At 42.3% G+C, this 20,539-nt stretch overlaps 1 protein-coding gene across 1 annotated transcript in view; it reads left to right on the forward strand.

Annotated features, from left to right (window-relative positions):
- The window catches only part of DCAF5 (DDB1 and CUL4 associated factor 5), a 93,059-nt gene extending 74,290 nt beyond the window's left edge, over positions 1 to 18,769 (forward strand). Inside the window, exons 8-9 of the mRNA XM_065403680.1 lie at positions 5,414 to 5,541; positions 14,791 to 18,769. Of these exons, the coding sequence (XP_065259752.1) occupies positions 5,414 to 5,541; positions 14,791 to 16,608 (1,946 nt within the window). The 3' untranslated portion in view covers positions 16,609 to 18,769. The remainder of the gene's footprint in view (positions 1 to 5,413; positions 5,542 to 14,790) is intronic.
- The last annotated feature ends 1,770 nt before the right edge of the window (positions 18,770 to 20,539 follow it).

The raw sequence follows: 20,539 nt of genomic DNA on the forward strand, positions 1-20,539 counted from the left end.
GTCCCCCTGGCAAACCCATGAGGAAATATCCCAAGGAATTAACATTGACTGTCAGAGTTTGTTCCTTCAAGTCCTGCTCTGCATCTGCAGAGTCCATTACCTGGACTCCTCTTCTCCCCCCTTGTAGGAAACATGCCTAATCTCATTACCTGTATCCTACTTATTCATGGGGAGGAGTTGAGGCAAGGCCATGGTCCTTCATTACCATCACCATTCCCCACACCACATGACTCTCTGAGGTACAATCCCTCCATGGATTCCCCCTAGCATTATACAACTCAAATACAGGACTGTGCCCTAAAGGCACAAAGTGTCCCAGAATATTATTAATGGAAAAACAAATTAATTTAAATTGGCTTGCTACTGCAGTGCCATGTATTACAGATTAATGGTGTTTTGTGTCAAACTGGCAGCAGCTGTGAACATCTGGCCCTTCTCACTAGTTTTCAGCACTTTGAATAATTCACAAGGCTTGTATGAAGTTACATATTTGTCTCTGGAACTTCCCACTACCTTATATGAGTGAGTGGATTTTTTTTTTTTTTTTTTTTTTAAGTTTTAGATGGAAAAGACTTTGTTAGGTCACTCAGTTTGTCCTCGGGAGGCCAGAGGAGGATTGTTCCCTGCAGTAAGTTCTCCAGAGGCTTGTCCAATTTTAAATGATTTGAGTAATGGGACTTCCATTACTTTTCAGACTGTTCCACATTTTAGTAGACTTCCAACACTAGGGCATTTTTCCAGCTAATCAGACAATCTGTTACTTATGTTCATCCCATTATACCTGAGCAACTCCTCTCCATTCCAGAATGCTATAGGTTCCTCAGTGATCCCTCTGGTTGTGTGGTCCAAAAATCTTAATTCCCTCCCAATGCTATGTGGCATTTCAAACTCCTATCTAATTTGCTGGGTACTACCACCTGTAGATCTTGGTTGGCATTATTGCTGTCCAAGTATAGCTCTTCCCTTCAATATGTTTAACAGCATTTCCTGAATGTATTGGCATGCATGTTTCTAAGTGTAATCTCACTTTGGTATTTCATGCCCTGTTTGTGGTGTTTCTGTCCAAACTGATATTTGCAGCACTGCATAATTTATTATCCGTGGATTTTATTTCCCTACTGTTAAACCCCTTCTTCCAGATAATTAGTACAGATTATAAAAACAGGCCTAATTCTAACCCCTTTGTCGTGGTGTTAGACACCTACCATCTTAACATTGCAGGTTAATATTACCTTTTGTTTACTACTAGAGCCCAGACATATTTCATAAACTATTATTGTGTTAGCCATTTAAAAAATGTCTAGGAAATTGAAGATATTTAAATACAACTATAATTAGCCTGTGGAATTTTGTTTTGTTCAGATTTGTAATCCAGGATCTCTAGCAGAGAGAAATTAACTCAATGCTAGAAGAATTAGACTCTGCTATAATAATGTAAAATTAAACCAAACTGGTTAGTCCATTTGCCACTGCCTTCTGCTGGATGTAATCAGAAATACCCAGCTCTGTCTCATAAGCCCTGTATTTGCACCACTCTCAGAAATGAGTCAGATATGTTGGGACACTGTAGCTCCTAGGTGCTATGGTAATACAAATAATAATAAATCATAAAACACATTAAACATTTCTTCCTTTGGAGCAGCTAGTTTTGGAGCATACAAAAGGAGACCTATTATGGACTCTAATTTTGAGTAACATGTAGGAAGTAGAAGTAGATCAAAAAGTAGCTACCACCCCGTTAAGCCACTGAGTAACAGTGATGACAGTACAACTAAACTTACTGTCTTCATGGGAAGAATCTCATAAAAAGCAAGTTAAACTTTTTGATTCTAAACTTTCAGAAAAAAGGATTAAAAAATAAAAATAAAAGGAAGCTAATCAAAAACACCCTAAAGTCAAAAGTGTGGAAATTAAATCCTCAGACTCAGAATAGAAGCAGCTTGTATGTATACTATAATTATGCAAGAATATTGAAATGACCATGCAGAGTCAGTCACAGAAGGTATGCATACCCTTGAACAAAAAAAGAAATAAGGGCAGCGATGGGGAAAAAAAAAATCCATGTAGTCAAATGGCATAATACAAGAGATTATTCTGGCCAAACAGTTGTCCTCCATAAAATGGAAGTCCAGTCTAAGTGAAGCCAACAGAAAGACGCAAACTATGGCAAATAAAACTAAAGATGGAGTTAGGAATTTGAACCGCTAATCACCAAAACCTCCCAAATCTAAGTATATTGGAAGATGAAACCCTATTAGAATGAGTCTGCTAGATCACTATGGAGTAAAAGGACTGATTAGAGCATTAGTACCTTACAGTAAAGCTAAATAACTTGTTTGCATTAGCCTTCACCACTGTCGGAGACTGAGGTGTCTGAAAACAAAGTGCTGGAGCAAACTGACATGTACAACACATAAATGGATGAGAATACTGTTATGGGTTTTGCCAGAAGGTGGGAATGGATCACTTGATGATTACCTGTTCTGTTCATTCCCTCTGGGGCCCTGGCATAGGCCACTGTCAGAAGACAGGATACTGGGCTAGATGGACCTTTGGTCTGACGCAGTATGGCTATTCTTTTGGGTTGAATTAAACCTTGTTATGGGTCCAGTGTAACCGCCATTTTACATCCAGGATAAATGTAAAGAAGCCATTGTAATCAGGTGACTGAAACAGTTAAGTGGCCACTACCCCAAACACAGGCCCATGTCTCCTGTCAAAATGAAGGCACATCCCAGGTCACTCAGGAATTTGAATTATATGGGCAGGAGCTCAGCTAGGCATTGTTTGAGTAAGAGTGTGTACGTGAGATTGAAAAACAGAACAGTGACAGAAGCAGAGAGAAACCCAAGCAAACAGTAACAGAAGTGCTGGTAATGTGGCCCTGAGAGAAAGCTAGAAGTGAGAGCTTTTTGGAAAGGCAGGCTTAGAATAGCGAGCAAAGGAACTGTCTCCTGTTTGGTTTCTCCTGTATTCAGAGAAACAGTACTTTGTCTATTTTTTGTAAATAAATAAAATTGCATCAAAGAAATACATGACTCTCACCAATTTCTCACCCTAACTGGAACAACCTAAAAGACCCTGATTTTTTGGCTAGCCACATAGGTCACAAGGGGTAACAATCTCATCAGTAACATTGGAGAGTATAAAAAAATTACTGTAAGGGATATAAACACTTGTGTTTGGAAGCATAAGCTCACCATTAACTAATAGGGTTAGAATAACCTGCTTATAGGGAAATTTTTCTGTAATTGTCCATTTTAGGCTTTCTTTCATCTTCCTTTGAAGCATTTGATACTGGCCATAGGATACTGGACTAGATTAGCCAGATGAGTCTGGTCCAGCGAGTGGAGTCTCTGTTAGCTGAAATGATGAGGACTTCCAGTTTTGGAGCAGAATGATTGGAGCTCCTTTCCCATTGCCGCTGAATTTCTGACTGGTAACACTTTGCAGCATAGTGACAGCTGTGAAGTTCTGGATGCCTACGTATTTAAGATCTTTTGCATTTACATGTTGTTCTCCATCCAGAGCTCTCAATGTACTTTACAAATACTAATCTTCAGAATAACTCCGAGGTAAATAACGGTTATAACCATATTTTCTGTGAAGACTTGCCCAAATTAGTTGAAATTGTCACCTGGTTCAATCTTGGTGACTGCCCAAGAAGAGATGTAGGTAAGGGGAAAGAACTTTCCAAATTTCTCAGAGGTTACTGGGGGTCTTTTCATTTTGTAAGTTTTGAAGCATTTGGCCAGGCTGTCTCTGTCTTGCTGTTTTTTTTAAATCTAATTTATGGCCTCCTCTCTTCCCTCTTTCTTTCATGCATACATCTCAAATGTGGTATGTTCATTCAAGTCCCAAAGTTAATTGTGTCCCACGCAGATTTAGCATCCCTTCTCTTTTACCATTGAAAAGTCCTTCCGCCAGAAATAAAGTACCATGAAACTGAAGTTATGGAAAGAGTTATTTACATAAAAGGACTAAGTCCCACATTTTAAATCAAGTAAATTTGTGTCCCTGTCATTTTGGGTTCTTGTCACACATTGTGTCCCTCATTTATGCATTGCCAGGTTGAGAGGTGAGCTTTCAGGGGTAGAGGAGTGGAGTAGAAATCAGCTGATGAAAGCTTTCACTAGGGGAGAAAGGTTGAGAAATTGGTAGATTACATGTTCTACGCTATTCATGTAAGCTACAAAGGAAGGCTGCTATAAAAGCTGTATTTGAGATGACGTCTGGTTTTGGTTTGGGGTTTTTTTTTTTCCCCTTCCCGGCTGCCATTTAGTGTCAGTGCAGCTTTTCCTACAGGAAATGGCCATTTGATGGAAATTTCACTGCTCTCCATTTCAGGAGAAAATGTTGCTAGTTAATTAGGACAACATAGGAATCGAACTACAGTACCATCTTTGTTCTGAAGTAGCTCAAGTATGGGGACAAAGGGGGAACGAAACCTGATGAGCAGAGCCACTTGGGGGAAAAAGCAGTTCAGTTTAAACCTAACAAGCAAGCTTTGTGTGGGTTTTTTTTGAAGTTAGGATTGCTGCAGGCAGCATAGCTCAGTAAACCGCCTTCAGCTTTCTAAAAGATGTATTTTGACCTCAGGAGTTATATTTTGATAGATCATTTTCCTTCCTCTGTAGTTGTTTTCATTTTTGACTTTTAAAGAACAGTGCTGTTTTTGCTCACATTCTTCATTATGACATTTCCTTATTTAAAAATGCAAGTGCATGTTCTCAAAGGAATTATACTTGCATATAAATACATTGAAGAATCAACTGTGTGAAAAGTTGTCATTGGGAAATAGACCTAATAAAATAAAATACAGAGAGCTTCTCACACTTAAATTGGAGTCACTAATGTAGGGCCTTACAGGTACTACCATTGTTTTCTGGCACTCTTCTTTATATAGCCAGTGTGGATTATTTCCTTTGCCTCATGACAAGGAGTCACACCCCATGGAACAATGCTCTTTTTCTCCATTTCATTGCCCGCAGATTATCTTGCAATCTTTACCACTGATAAAGGAAGGCACAATGATTGGGGAACCAACCTGTGAATTCATCTCTGCCTCAAATTTAGACTCTAGTAGGTCTTCTGCTTCAAACAAGCCAGCTTCACTTGCAGTTCAATTAAATATGTTGCTGTTCTTTTATATGAGATATATACGTTTATCACACTTATCCCGGGGTTTTAAAACCGCCTATGTTTTTTATTTAGGAGGTTGAAGTGTGTAGTCTCCAAGTACAGATTCGCTGGAGGTATAGTCCTCATCAGAGCTGCATTCTTTCTGTAGTAACTTTATGTGCATATTATATATTCTATTGTCAACACAGGAGTTACAGAATATAGTTAAGATGTACTGTTAAATATAGTATGCTCCAATTCAGTTCCCTTCTTCTTTCTTCTGTTTGCCTAGGTGGGATCGGCAGGGTTGTTAATGGTGCCTTTATGGTGTTGAAAGGTCATCGGTCAATTGTAAACCAGGTTCGGTTTAATCCCCATACCTACATGATTTGCTCCTCTGGCGTTGAAAAGATTATAAAGGTAAGAGCACAGTCATTGTCATAAATACATTTTTCCTTTAAAAACTGATATTGAAACAGCACCTTTGTTTTGTTAATGACTTACTTCCCTACCCCCCCCCCAAAAAAAAAAAGGTTTGATGCCAAGGGGGCTAGTCCCTTTATCTGTCTGGCCCCAAACAAGGTGTGTCCCCCATGAGTTGTCATGACTTCATAGCAGCATAGTCTCTCATAGTATGAACTATGTTTTAATGTATGTCTGTTTGTCTGCCTTGTGGACACTCTCCCTTTCATAATACCCTACCATTTGCAATCATATTCCTGTGACAACAACAGAAATTGCATACATAGAAAAGTAACATTAGGAAAATGTCTGTGCGGTGTTTTTTGTTTGTTTGTTTGTTTTTAATATAATTTAATTTGTTCTGTATCCAGATGCTAAGAGTTAGCATCACATGACCTGCAGCCCGTAACTGATCATCAGCAAGTGCTGCTGTTTGGCAGCAGTATTCTGAAGGCAATGGCTCAAGTTGGCTAGCCTATCAAGTGGACATGATTTGTCTCTTACCCAACTCTTTAATTTGGGCAACCTATTTTTTCCATATATTTGAATCCATATTACATCAGTGCCATGTTCCTGATATTAGACATTGTCTCTTTTTTTATATACATTTTTAATAGCAGATTTTTTCAGCTAAATATAGTGTTTTATTAGAGATTGGCAAAAGTAGAATTTTCAATCTAAACCAATTGAATTTCAAATGGTGTGGGGGCATAGGGTCAGATCTGAATTTTGTGGATTTGAATCTTCCCCTATGGTTTGTTTCCTGCTTGGGCCTGAAGGAAAAGGAACCTATTTTCCAGTTTCATTTTGAGCATATCTAAAGTCTCATGAGATTTTGGCCCGAACTGGCAGAAATGTAGTATGATCAGTTATCTCATATGATTTCTGACATCCTGGAAGACTTCAGTACAACTGAACCTTAGCCTATACCTGACCCAAGTACTACCTCCTGGGTCCATTTCTAATTTTTCACAAAAGTGTATTAAGATGCTTGTACAATGATGACATGAATAAGTGGAGCTGTATAAGTTACCATATCTTTGTATGTATTCAAGAGGGGATGGACATTGCTAGGTGTTAGAATTGTCTCTTCTCTGTATTCTGCATTTTAAAATGTGCAGAATTTTCAGAAGGCCAGTGACTACCAGAAACTACATGGAATGCAGAGGTATATCCTATTTTGCTATCAAGTACTTCTCTTGGGGGTGTAAGATAAGCTGGCTTCTGTTCCTGAGTTGTCCTAGGTGTTTGTACAGCACCTACCATGCTTTGCATGCCACTGCAACGGAAATAAGTAATTCTGTTTCACTGTTCCTGTTGACAGACCTAGACTGACCAAATTTCTAACCATGAAAACTGATCCTGCTTCAAACCATTTGCTTGAATGGCTTTGTAAGATTCTTGAGTGCACATGGCTGGAAAGGAGGTTGAGTATAACTAAATGCTTTTAGTCAGTTACAAATTGACCTTTACCCTGCCAAGGAATGTTTTAATAGTCTGCAACTTGGGGATGAGACGTGGCCCAAATCCTTGGGAGCATGGCCCAGTGCCCATCTGCTTCATTCATATTCCAACTATTAACAGCCTTTAGAATCTTATCCTAATTCCACTTTCTTCTTCGTGTTTTCCTCTGACACATTAGTTTTGCACCTCCACTTTCCTCCTCTTCTTTCTTTCCATTTTCATTTATATTCTCCTGAGAGACTTGTGTGTGTGTGTGTTTTTAAAACAAAATAAAATATCTGGCTTGCATCATCCTAAGTATGGATTTTGACAAAGTGTGTTGTACAGTCTTTAGAAGCTTATTGACTTTCCATTTCTAACAGACTGCCTGTTTCTATTTAAACGCAATTCTGCCAGAGGAATTTTTGGCTCTGTGAACTTAATTCATGCAGTCTAAAGTCTCTCTTTTGGATTTTGGCTATATTGACCCTTTACCCTGTGAATCCTTCCTGCATGACTGTGCTTAGTCTGTTGGATTAACTTTGGCATAAACACATCCCCTGTGTTGCTTTTGTGTACACTTTTTTTTCCCCTTTTTGTCTAATGATTAAAAGCTTGGTTCAGTTAAGTGTTCATTCAGAGGTTGTGTAACTTTCGAAGACCACTCTGCTCCAGCGCTTCCTTTAAAAGACAATTTCTGTTGTCACAGTGTGTGTGATGGAACTTGCTTATCTGCTTTGAAACAACTGAAGTCTTTAAGATCACAAGTTGGAAACAAATCAGTGGGGGGAAAAAGTTTAATAAAATCCAGGCAACTCCATACATGAAAGTGGCAGAACTTCTTGCCCTTTGATTGTTGTACATCATCGGTCTGGCTCAGCTAATTATGCTTCTCATTTAGGGGCCAGCATGTCTTGAGTTCAAGTCTGTTGCCAGCATTTGAACTCATTTCCAGTGCTGAGATCTGCACTGCAGTACTGCAGGTGAAGGTTGCTAACCTATTAGAGGTACCATCTTACATAGCAGCAGTTACCAAACTGATCTGCAGAGCAATTGCTCGTCATGGGAAGTAGGTAGGTTACATGGTGCTGGCTGCTTCTCTTCGTTTCCAGTTCCTGTGACAAGTGTCCAGTGCTCTTCATTGCAAGGAAAAGCCTGGTGGCCAATAAAAGCAGCTGCTTTTAAGAAGGTAAAAGTCAATTTAGCTGCCTCTGCTAAGGGTCCATGCTATGTATTTGGATGAGAGGATTCAGGAAGTACGAGAGGGAATGATGTCCATGGAAAAGAGGAAGAAAAGGACCAAGTGGCAGAGATGCATGTTGAGGGCAGACGGAGACAGAACAGGTGGATGGAAAAGATGAGATGAAGAGCAACAGGAAATGGCTTTTTATTGCATTAAAGCCTCTCAAAATGTATATCCTTTCCTAATGTGACATTTTCATGTAAGCAATTACTGTAGCTGCCTCAGGGATGTCATGATATTGCAAGTGAGAGGGGAGATGCACAATGGACCTCTACAGCTAGTTTTTAAATCACTTTCTTAAAAGCTCTCCTCTTCCCTTCACTGCCACTCGAAAAAAATCCTTTTTATTTTTTTAAATGAAGATATAAAGACAACCTTTCAGCTATTGACTAGTGTTCCATTTCCTCAGCTATACAAGGTCGGTGATGAGCTAAAAGTGTGGATACAAGCAATTGTTTGGGTTTTAATTTTTAGACTAGCTTTACTAAATTTAGCACTTATTGAAGTAAGACACTGCTAGCACCGACATCTAGGTATAATACAGACAAGCTATTTGAGATTCCCACGCACTTCTGCCAACACACTTGCTATTTTAGTGCTGGGTACCAAATGAAGGCCAAATTAATCTCTGGCTTAACTCTAATAAAATCAGTGGTCTTACTCCAGAGGTGGCTTTGGCCTCTGATTTTTAAAATGAACCCACATGAATATATCTCATTGGCTTGGACTTTTGATGTTCGCCAGACCTGAAAACACGGCATGTAAGAAGCTTTACATTCAAATCTGGGTGCTTATTTTGAGGGTATAGTTAAACCCAGAGTACTTCAAACAGCCCTGATTGAGCCCCATCATGCCTATTTTGCTCAGGATTAAAGTGTGTTTGAATCCATATTACCAGAGAGGAAATGCTGGATGCATTAACCCCTGAGTATAGCTCTCTCTCTTTCCAAGTGCAGGCTTCTGAAGGGAGGACATGATTTTGAAGAGTGTAGAAGTGAGTTAAGGTACTGGTTTAATAGCTGCCCTTTGCAGTTTTATTTAGTTTAACATCTTTCCTACAAACTGCATTGCAAACTCCTTTACAATTAAATGATAGAATGAAAAAATGGTCTGACACAGAGAGATGCAGGTGGGGCACCCCCACCAGCACCTGTGAAGCCAGAGAGGAGGTCTGTGCAGCTGGGCAGGGGATGCTGGGAGTACAGCGAGAATGTCCATAGGAGACAAACTAAAGCAAGTCCAGGGAGAGTTTTAAGAATGACGGTCATTTTGCATTAAATCCTAAAATGAATAGCAGCTTTGGAGTTTGAGGATGAGTGGTGATGTTCCACTTGTTTGAAAATTACCAGTGTATCAAATATAGGAAAATCTTTTCACCCTTGTTTCTATGGTGACAAGCCAATGTCTGCATGACTATCTGCTGCTGCTTGGTAGGATAATCTGATGTAGTCAGGTGGCTCTAATTATTTTCACTTACATTAAGAGCATAACTTTTTTTCAGTTATTTTGACATGGTGTATAAATTATGTGCAGTACCTCATGGATTTTCCTGGATTATGACCTCTCCCCAAGTCTGAGACACTTGGGGCTGCATTTCTCTTCCTGTGAATAACAAAGGCAGCTTAGACTTGTAAGTAGAGCTCCAGTGCTCAGTTACGCCCCTTGCATGATCATCCAAGCATCCTCGTCTCTGACCAGGCAGATAATTCTGCACTCAGATATCTGTTGCCATCCCAGGTTTTAAAACCAAAATTTGGGACAACTGGGAGTAGTGTTGGTCTCCTTTCCTCTTTCTACCGGGAGATGAATTATTTTAGGGATTGTTACCTGCCAAGCTTATTATCTCCATTTGTTCCACATCCCTCAGTGTGGTGCTCACCCAGACAGGACAGGCAAAAGGCCAAGGCATTTTGTTTATGAAGAAACCCAGTTCAGGTTCCACCAAGGGAAACTCTGCCTCAGTTGCTCCCAAACCAGGAAAGACTCCTCCAGAGATGCTTTCACAGGAGCAGGCCAGATCAGTTTTCTTAGTGCTTGGGACCTAGTTCCTGTTCTTTACAATGAGGCATATTTTGGGGGAAGAAATTCAAAATTCTGTAATTCAAAACTGTAGGGCTGTTTCATTGCTGCGTAGCCTTCTGGGCACAGGCAGGTCCTAGAGAACTCCAGCCCAAGCCTGGAAGTCTACACAGCAATGAAACAGTCCCACAGCCCAAGCCATGCGAACCCGAGTTGGCTGGCATGGGCCAACTGCAGGGGTGTTTTTTTTTTTTTTTTGCTGTGTAGACATACCCTCAGTCTCCCTGCTGCCAGTTCCAGTGGCCCTTGGCTGCTAGGAGCAGCAGCTCTGGGATGCTCGGTTGCTCTGTGTGAAATGGCACATATGTAGTTCGCATGGGTGGCATGTGAACAGCCAGCTGGGGGAGGCTAGCCCGAGGCCCCGCCCCTTCCGTGTTTTCCCCCCCCCAACCCCCCCGCTGGAGCCCAGAGCCTTTTCACCGTGGCCGCAGGCCCTACCCCAGGCTAACGCCCCTAGCCCCGGGAGGGAGGGTTGCGTGGCTCCAGCCCCAGAGCACCAGGAGGGAGGGGCGGCGCAGCCCCACCCCGGGAGTGCCAGGAGGGTTGTCGGCATGGCCCCAGGCCCTCAGTCCCAGAGCGCCGGGAGGGAAGGCAGGTGGCGTGGCCCAAGCCAGGGCTACCACACAGGGAGTCTAGAGCCGCGCAGAGCGGGAAGCAGGAGGGGGGAGGCCTGGGGGCAGAGTGTGGGCAGGGTCATGCCATTTGGGGAGGCACAGCCTCCCCCCAGCTTATGACACCCGCCGCACATGGCAGTCCAGTAGGCATGTGGGACAGGATGGAGCTTGCTCAGTACAGATGGAATCTGCAGAGAATTTAGCAGCCAAATTCTAACTAGTCTCTACTGAGCATTTACAAACTGAAATATTTCAAAGGCTCATAACTTGGCCAAATTTGGACACTTTTCACAAGAACAACAAAAGGCACATCCCTGACGCAGCCTCCCTCCTTGACAAATTTAAAATTCTTGCTGCTAAGCATGTAGACTCCCAAGTTTCTCAATGAAATCATGGTTGTAAACATTTTTTTTTAACATGGGCAAAACTAGTATAGTTTTTCCTGTTCTTTCTGGGAAATGGCTCAACCATTTTTTCTATAACTTCTCCAAAAAATTCAGTCTGAGGCAGACACCCAGCGTGGAAACTTGCAGCCCAAACAATTAGTTTGGCAACATTCTAAGGGACTGAAAATTGGGTCTTTATAATGGAAGCATTGGGCAACCCTGAGGGTATGTCTACACTACGAAATTAGGTCGATTTTGTAGAAGTCGATTTTTAGAAACCGATTTTATACAGTTGATTGCATAGGTCCACACTAAGCCCATTAAGTCGGCGGAGTGCGTCCTCACTACCGTGGCTAGCATTGACTTACAGAGCGGTGTACTGTGGGTAGCTATCCCACAGTTCCCGCAGTCTCCGCTGCCCATTGGAATTCTGGGTTAAGCTCCCAATGCCTGATGGGGCAAAAACATTGTCATGGTTGGTTTTGGGTACATGTCGACAGGCCCCACTCCCTCCCTCCCTCCGTGAAAGCAACGGCAGACAATCATTTCGCATCTTTTTTCCTGGGTTACCCATGCAGACACCATACCACGGCAAGCATGGAGCCCGCTCAGCTCATCGTCACCGTACGTCTCCTGGGTGCTGCTGGCAGACACGGTACTGCATTGGTACACAGCAGCAGCTCTTGCCTTCGCGACAGATGGTGCAGTAGGACTGATAGCCGTCATACGTCTCCTGGGTGCTCCTGGCAGACCTCGGTGAGGTTGATCGGGGCGCCTGGACAGACATGGCTATCCTCCTCTTAGAGCACCGAATGGGAGCCAGAGACTCCAGGTCATTCTCTTCTTTAAGTTTCGTCTCATGGAGATTCAGTCCTGCTTGGAATATCATGCGAGCTGGAGGCTTCTGCCTCAGGCTGCTCTCCCAGCTGGCAGCACCGCGTGGTCGCACCTACCCCTTGCTCCCATGGCTCATGAAGCCTGAACAGTAGTAAGGAGCAGTTCAACTATAGGCTAAGCAAGTGCAGAATGGTGGTAGAATGTGCCTTTGACGTTTAAAAGCTCGCTGGCACTATTTGCTGACTAGGTCAGACCTCAGTGCAACCAACATTCCCATTATTATTGCTGCTTGCTGTGTGCTCCATAATATCTGAGAGAGTAAGGGGGAGACGTTTATGGCGGGGTGGGAGGTTGAGGCAAATTGCCTGGCGTCTGATTTTGAGCAGCCAGACACCAGAGCGATTAGAAGAGCACAGCAAGGCGCGCTGCGCATCAGAGAGGCTTTGAAAACCAGTTTCATGATTTGCCAGGCTTCAGTGTGACAGTTGTGTGTTTCTCCTTGATGCAAACCTGCCCCCTTAGTTGATTTTAATTCCCTGTAAGCCAACCACCCTTCCCCTTTGAAATAAAGTAACTATTGTTTTGAAACCATGCATTCTTTCTTTATTTAATTTTTTTTTTAAAGAGATAACTGACAAGGTAGCCCGGTTGGGGTGGGGGAGGAGGGAAGGACAAGGCCACATTGCTTATTGTAGCCACACTAAAAATCAAACTGTTTGAATGACAGCCTTCTGTTGCTTCGGCCATCCTCTGGAGTGGAGTGGCTGGGTGCCCGGAGCCTCCCCCGCCGCATTCTTGGGCATCTGGGTGAGGAGGCTATGGAACATGGGGAGGAGGGTATGCGGTTATACAGTGAATGCAGCGGGGGTCTGTGCTCTTTTCGGCTTTCCTGCAGGTCCAACAGACTCTTCATCATGTCCGTTTGCTCCCCCATTAGCCTCAGCATCGCGTCCTGCCTCTGCGCTCACTTAATTCTTTCCTGGCCTCTGCCACTGAATGCCTCCATGCATTAAGGTGTGTCCTATCAGTGTGGGAGGACTGCATGAGCTCGGAAAACATGTCATCGCGAGTGCGGTTTTTTTCGCCTTCTAATCTGCGATAACCTCAGGGACGGAGATGATAGAGGGAGCGTAGAAACATTCTACGCTCTACGATTCTGGGGGGACTGCATGGTAACCTGTGCTGCTGAGTTCGCCACGCTGACCAAACAGGAAATGAAATTCAAAAGTTCCCAGGGCTTTTCCTGTGTACCTGACTAGTGCATCAGAGTTCAAAGTGCTGTCCAGAGCAGTCACAGTGGAGCACTTGGATAGCACCCAGAGGCCAATACTGTCGATTTTTGTCCACGCTACCTCAAATTCGACCCAGCAAGGTCGATTTTTAGCGCTACTACCCTCGCTGGGGAGGAGTATACAAGTGGATTTTTAAGAGCCCTATAAGTCGATGGAACGGGGTTGGTTGTGTGGACGCATTCATTTTAAAATCGACCTAACGCGGCTAAATTCGACCTAACCCCGTAGTGTAGACCAGAGCTATGTATAGGTGATGCTGCCAGCTCTGTCTACAATACATATATACATAATTATAATATTGGACTTATATTAATCATTAGCAAAGTGATAGTGGTTAGTGTCAGAGTCCAGATTAATGCTTTAGTCTTGTTGCTTCTCCATCTGGAAATAAAATAAAGAGGATCTAAGTATTGCATTAGCTAGTGCATCCCATGATCCCTACAGAGCATTGGTATTCTGTTCTTTCATCGAGAAACCTCTAGCAGCACTGGGCTCTGCATCAGTAGCATAGCCAATACTGTTGACATTGAGTCAGTCAATTTCCCAACATCACTGCCCAGCTCCCCTTCAAAGGTAGCGTAAATAAATATCTAAACAGTCTTACTTCCCCTCTCTTTCATGGGAATGCAGGAGTGGGGGATCTTTTTGATTAGATCTACTGCAGTCCCTTGACATCAGGTGCATCGAGGGATGGGGAAGTCAATCTCTCACATAACCTTTTAATTCAGGACTGTTTAGCAGATGTACTAGTAATATCCAGCTTTTTACCTGCATGCATTCAGCATCCTGATCACTGAGCAGATATATATAAAATATGCATGCAACTGGATGAAATGTCACTGCACATCATTACAAGTGATCCTAGTTTCCTGGGAAACAAGTGCCTTCATTATTGCTTAGATTGTACTGTAGGCAACAAACTATTCTTACCCATAGTGAGTAAGCAACACCTATTTATACAAAAATAGAACACTGATATTTGCAAGAAATATTACAGTCTGAAATACTGAAATTATTGGTGATTTGTGATGTGAGCCGCCAAGGGAGGAAAAACTCCTTTTAAAAAAAATCTGGAATGGGGTGAAAGGAACAGTTCTCCAAGTACTAGAAGTTCTTGTTTGGGAGGTGGGGGACAGTTATGTCTAAAACATGGTCTTTTATATCATAATCTTTGCATTTGTGTTGCTATAGTATTTGAAATGCTTTTAAATAGTATGTATTTAAAATAGTGTGTGTGTGTGTGTGTGTGTGTGTGTGTGTATATATATATATATATATGTAAAGCAATGTATTCTTCTGTTTTACTCTTACAGATCTGGAGTCCTTATAAGCAGCCTGACTGCACAGGAGATCTGGATGGTAGAATTGAGGATGATTCACGTTGCCTCTATACTCATGAAGAGTACATTAGTCTTGTGCTGAACAGTGGCAGTGGTCTGTCCCATGATTATGCCAACCAGTCTGTCCAGGAAGATCCACGAATGATGGCATTCTTTGACTCCCTCGTGCGCCGGGAGATTGAAGGCTGGAGTTCTGACTCTGACAGCGACCTTAGTGAAAGCACCATCTTGCAGCTCCATGCTGGAGTAAGTGAACGCTCCGGGTATAGTGAATCAGAGTCCTCTGCCTCTCTGCATCACTCCCCACCACAAATGGCAGAAGAATCGGACGAAACAGCCTATAACTTAGGGACCTTAAGATCAACAGAATCTCCGCCAGCAAGAGAAGATGTGGCTTCTCGTCAACAGAGGCTATCTGCACTTAGAAGATATCAGGATAAACGTCTCCTGGCTCTTTCCAATGAGTCTGATTCTGATGAGAATACCTGTGAGGCAGAACTGGACACAGACCTTTTCCCACGGCCAAGGTCCCCAAGTCCTGAGGAGAATGAATCTAGCAGTTCTAGCAGTAGTAGCAGCACAGATGATGAAGAGGAATTGAATGAACGACGTGCATCAACACGTCAACGCAATGCATTGAGACGACGACAGAAAATACAAAGGGAAGAGAGGACTAGTACAAATCCAGAAAATGTGAGCACCTACATAGGTGAGGATCTCTATGATTACCCACAGATCAAAGTAGATGACCTTTCTTCTTCTCCAGCTTCTTCACCTGGAAGAAGTTCTACTAATATGGAGGTCCTCAAAGAAAGGGCCTCTCCTTGCTCAGATAGTGAATCAGTAGAGAGAAAGATTTACAAGGCTTACAAATGGCTTCAGTATTCTTATATATCCTATTCAACTGGTAAAGATGGTGAATCCTCTCATGAAGAGGGGGAGAATGATGAGGGGAGACCAGGAACTAGTGGAAGACACAGTACAGCACCCTCATTAAATAAGGAAGATGCTAGTAACTTGAGTTTATTAGTTCCTCAAGGTGCCCAAGATATTTCTACTGAAAGCCACAGCAAAGAAACTTTAAAGGAATATGGTACGGTAGAAAACTCTAGTAATGGTCAAGATCATGAACGCGACAATCAGCGACGGACGGAGGATCAAGAAAGCACATCCCAAGACACCAGCAGTGGGTCTGTAGAACATTCTTTTGAGACTAAAAAGCTCAATGGAAAAGCCATCTGCAAAGGGCTAAGTAGTCGTACCGAAGAGCCATGCACTCAACCTGCAGGACTTCTAGAACAGAAAAACAGCCAGAACTGTCAACCAGCATCAAGCCACCACTCACTGGCTATTTCCAAGGATTCACTCTCTGCTGCCGCCATCTGTAGTGGATCTGGTAATTACTCCAGAAACCAAACTGATGACAGTGAGGACAGGAACCTTGAGACATCCTGTGTAAATCACAATAATGGCCACTTACATCCTTGCCCTTCATATTTCAACAATGGACAGAGATTTGGAGAGCAGGAGACTATAACCCAAGGACTACAATCACACTTAAATGCTGATAATGGCAACATTGTACAGACAGGTGTGACCTTGCACAAAGACTGTTGCCTGTCTGAAATGGACTCCAACAGTTACAGTGTGGGTACGAAAGAGGATATCAGCAACTTGCATCTGACAGACAGTGAGAGCTCTCAAGCTCTTGGAGGACTGAAAAGGCACAGAGCAGAGTTTGAAGACACAGATTCAGAGAATTCTTCATCAGAAAAGAAGTTAAAAACATGATAAATGAAAATATCTGTTTAGCACACTCTCTTGCGTGCGTGCTCGCTCTCTCCTTAAAAAAGAAAAACAGGAAGTATTAAAGGCACCAAGAGCCGGGGGTCTAAAATGTTGCTTTTCTGACTCTCCTTTCCATTCTTCAGTGGGTCTATTTTAGATTGCCTATGGCTCATGCTGTATAAAAATCCAATCAACTCTCTGATAATGAGACTGAGTATAGTGTACCCTTCAAGGTTCTGTTAAAGTAAATCCTTATTAAGACGGTTGACTTATTCTTGTGTGAACGTGTGTTGTTTGTTCAGCCAGCCACCTAATATGACTGGTGATAATGTAATTATTCTGCTGAAGAGGAGTTTTTGCATATTGATAGTTATTCTACATTGCAGGCTTTACAGTCTCATGAAGAATGATTGTTGAATTAGACCACACTGATAGTGCTGTGCAGTGTGTTCTTTAAAGAAAATGGGAGCAAATGGGAAAAAGCGCTCTGGCCCTGTATTCCACTTCAGAAAGTAAAGAAGTGTCAGATATGTTTTGAAAATATCCTCCTTGTTTATGTATGTGGAGATACTTCATAAAGCACTTACATTGATGTACTTCAGTGAAGTAATTTTAATACGAATACAAAGGTGTAGGAAACAAGCCTCTTTCCAAAATCAGCTTAGGCTGTTCCTATGATACCTTTTACCTTTTTAAAAAAAAGTTAATACAGTTGCATCGTTATGCTGAAATATTGATGTTTGGTGTTAGAAGTGTGAATTGATGTAGACCCAACTCCAGTCAAAGGCCATTCAAATATGGCGCAGAAATATACCCTTGAATGTGCCTGGCATACTTTGGTTCATTGTCACTGGAACGTGACCCTGAATGCAGGGATGTATAACAAAAGCATTACCTTCGGTGTGCATACTTACAAGAGGCAATCCGTCAAAGAAAGAAGATGGTTATTGATTATAGATGGGAGGGAGGGAAGAATGTATAAGATATCTGACACAGCTTTTCAAGCCTTTCCAATTTTGCTGTTCATTTGTATCAAAATTGGTCTTATTCATCACACTAGGGAGCTTGTGCAAATAGGCTGGTGTTAGAGTACGTGGTTGGTTTTTTCCTCTGCCATGCTGCAATATTGAAATTGCAACTGGACCTGTGGTTTCCAGCTCAACAAGTATTTCTATGTATGAGCTATTTACCATAAATATGGCTACACTGAAACTTAGGAGGTGTCTTGTGTCAGAGAAGGGTGCCTTTGCAGCTTGTCGCTGTGAAGCTGGTATATCATCCTGGAATGATGGGTAATGTTGGCTGGGCCCTGTTTTTTACTAGAGTGCAGTAGTCCAACAGCCCTGACACACTAGGTGTACTGGGGCAGTGGTACTATTGCCCACACAATTAGATGAGAGGAATCTAGGGAGGAAAGAGAAAACAGATACATAGGGAGTAAAAATTACTTGTTTGGTTCTGATAGTATCGATAAAAGAAAAAAATGCTTGTGCTGAATCTAGTAGTTGCTAGAAAGTGCTAGCAAAGGCTGCCTGATTTTCAGGAATAAGGAACTCTGCCTGGGAAGACATTTTTTGCAATATCATTCTGTTCAGCTTGTGGTTCAGCATTGGTTTCAGTATAACTGCCTCACAGATACTGTACCTGGGGGACAGGTAAAATGCCCTGAAAAAAGAAAATGAAAGACATAGAGAGCTTCTGAAAGGATGATGAAAGGAAAGAGGAGAGAGGAAAGGAGAAGGGAGAAGAATGTGCTACCCTTGTGGGAACTGAAAAACCTTGATGAATTAGGAGGAGGAGAGAGAAATGACGTGCCATAGATGATTTCCTCTCTCCCGGTCAGGGTCCGCTTTTCTAAGGGAAAACTCCGATGGTGAGTGATAGAATATTTAACGAGCATGTAAGAAGGTTGGAGGGGGGAAATGTTTTCAAAACAAGTGTAAGTAGCAACAAGGAAGTGTTAATATTTTGCTATCTTACCAGTGGAAAAACATTTCTGTAATAGTGGGACTCAGATTGCTGTAATCGAGATGGCTTCTTAGAATGTCTTTGTTTATACTTTAAAAAAAAAAACTGTTGTAAATCCTGGTTTTGTAAGCCCAAATCTTAAGGTTGCAAAAGCAAAAATCTATCTTTTAAAGTTCATTAAATTGGAAACTTTTTTTATCCTTTATAGTCACTTTTTTCCCCCTCCTGTGCATGTGCTATGAAATATCTGGAATTCCTGACCAAATACTCCGCTGAAAAGTATTCCAATAAGCAAGGTCTTTTCTTTGAATGCTTAGTGTGTTACTTTCTAATTTATTTTCTTACTAGAAACAGAAGAAAAGCTCCCCAGGGCTTGAAGTCTTATAACCTCAGGCCATGGGGACTCACTATGGCTTCCCAAAGACGTTCACTGTCCAATGATTCCCTAACAGTTACACTTTCAGCCCTTCCTCTGAGCACCTGCTCTAGGGGAGGGGGAAATTAGGCTGAGATTTAACCCCTTGTTGACCAGGGATTAGATAGCACGGCTGTTCATTAGGACCACACCTTCAAATCCAGTATGATCTGTTCAGCTCTCCATCCTTCCAAGAGGGATACATTTTACTACCAGGATGCTTCATCTCCTGGCCAAGACCTTTTTTTAAAAAAAAATCCAGGTCCTGTCTGCTCTGCATGGACATTAACAAATAAAACACTTTCTGTCAGAGGCCAGTCTCAGAGCCTACATTGGTTTGCTGCATTCCTGACTTCTGTCCTGCACCCCAGAATTTTAGTGCTGTACTATGTATATGAGAGACCTGTTCAAGAGCATTTTATCCTATTTTTAGTGTAAAATGGAAAATCTTTATGAAAATGTAACTAAAAACATTTTCACCTAAAGATTTTACATCTCTTCCAATCAGTTCTACTATGTGCTTTGGGATAAAAGGTGCTACATCAATATTTTTCTATCTTGTTAGCAACTACCACCCTTCACCTTTGCTATTCAGTTAGCTACATTTTGTCTCCAAGAAACTTAATGGGTGGGTGGGAAAGAAGAATCCCCTTTTCTATCTCCTCATAGCGTAATCTCTAATGGGTGACCTCCTGACACTCATCTATGAAGCCACAGGGTACATTTGCCATCTTCAGACTTCCCCTTTCACAGCTTTAGTGCCAAAGCTAACCTAGTTGTCAAACTAACAAAAAGAAAAGTACCAATGAAGTTTAACTTTCTCTAAGGCCATGTCTACCAACTTTGGTTAAAGCTGCTGCAGTTAGTGTATCGTGTGTGCATACCTGGCTTCTTGCATCGGCACTGCACTTACTCACCATGGAGTGCTTTTGTCGATGCATGGTGCAGTGCACCATGGGTAGGTATCCCAGGGTGCAGTTCACCACCATCCACCACTGTGTTTTGGGAAGTTTTGGCAAGGCCGAGCGGGGCAGAAAAGTCATACAGGGGTGACTGGGAGCAAGGAGTCAACTTCCCAGCATGCAACTTTATCCATCCCCATAATGTCATCCATATCCCGTCATTTTCACATCTTTTTAAAAAAAACCATGAACTCGTGCCACCCTGCTCACTGTCTGCCATCTCTGATGGAAGCATGGAACCTGCACAGCTCTGCAATATGTTCATGAGTGATGCAAGTACAGGACATCAGGGGGAACATGATGATTTTGTGGAGGACAGATTGCTGTGGGACATAGCCAAATTGAATTCAAGGTTCCTGGTGGCATTCACAGAGTAGCTGCTGATGGTGGAGCGCTGCTTCTGGGCCCGAGCACTGACTGGGTGGGATTGCATCGTACTGCAGGTTTGGAACAACGAGCAGTGGCTGCAGAAATTTCAGATGTGCAAGGCTGTGTTCTTGGATCTGTGTGTCGAGTTCACCCCTGAGAGCTGCACTGACAGTGGAGAAGTGAGTGGTGATAAATCTGCAATGGGAAATCATTTTAGAGT

The sequence above is a fragment of the Emys orbicularis genome, chromosome 4 (genome assembly GCF_028017835.1).
Source record: "Emys orbicularis isolate rEmyOrb1 chromosome 4, rEmyOrb1.hap1, whole genome shotgun sequence".
In the NCBI taxonomy this organism is placed as follows: Eukaryota; Metazoa; Chordata; order Testudines; family Emydidae; genus Emys; species Emys orbicularis.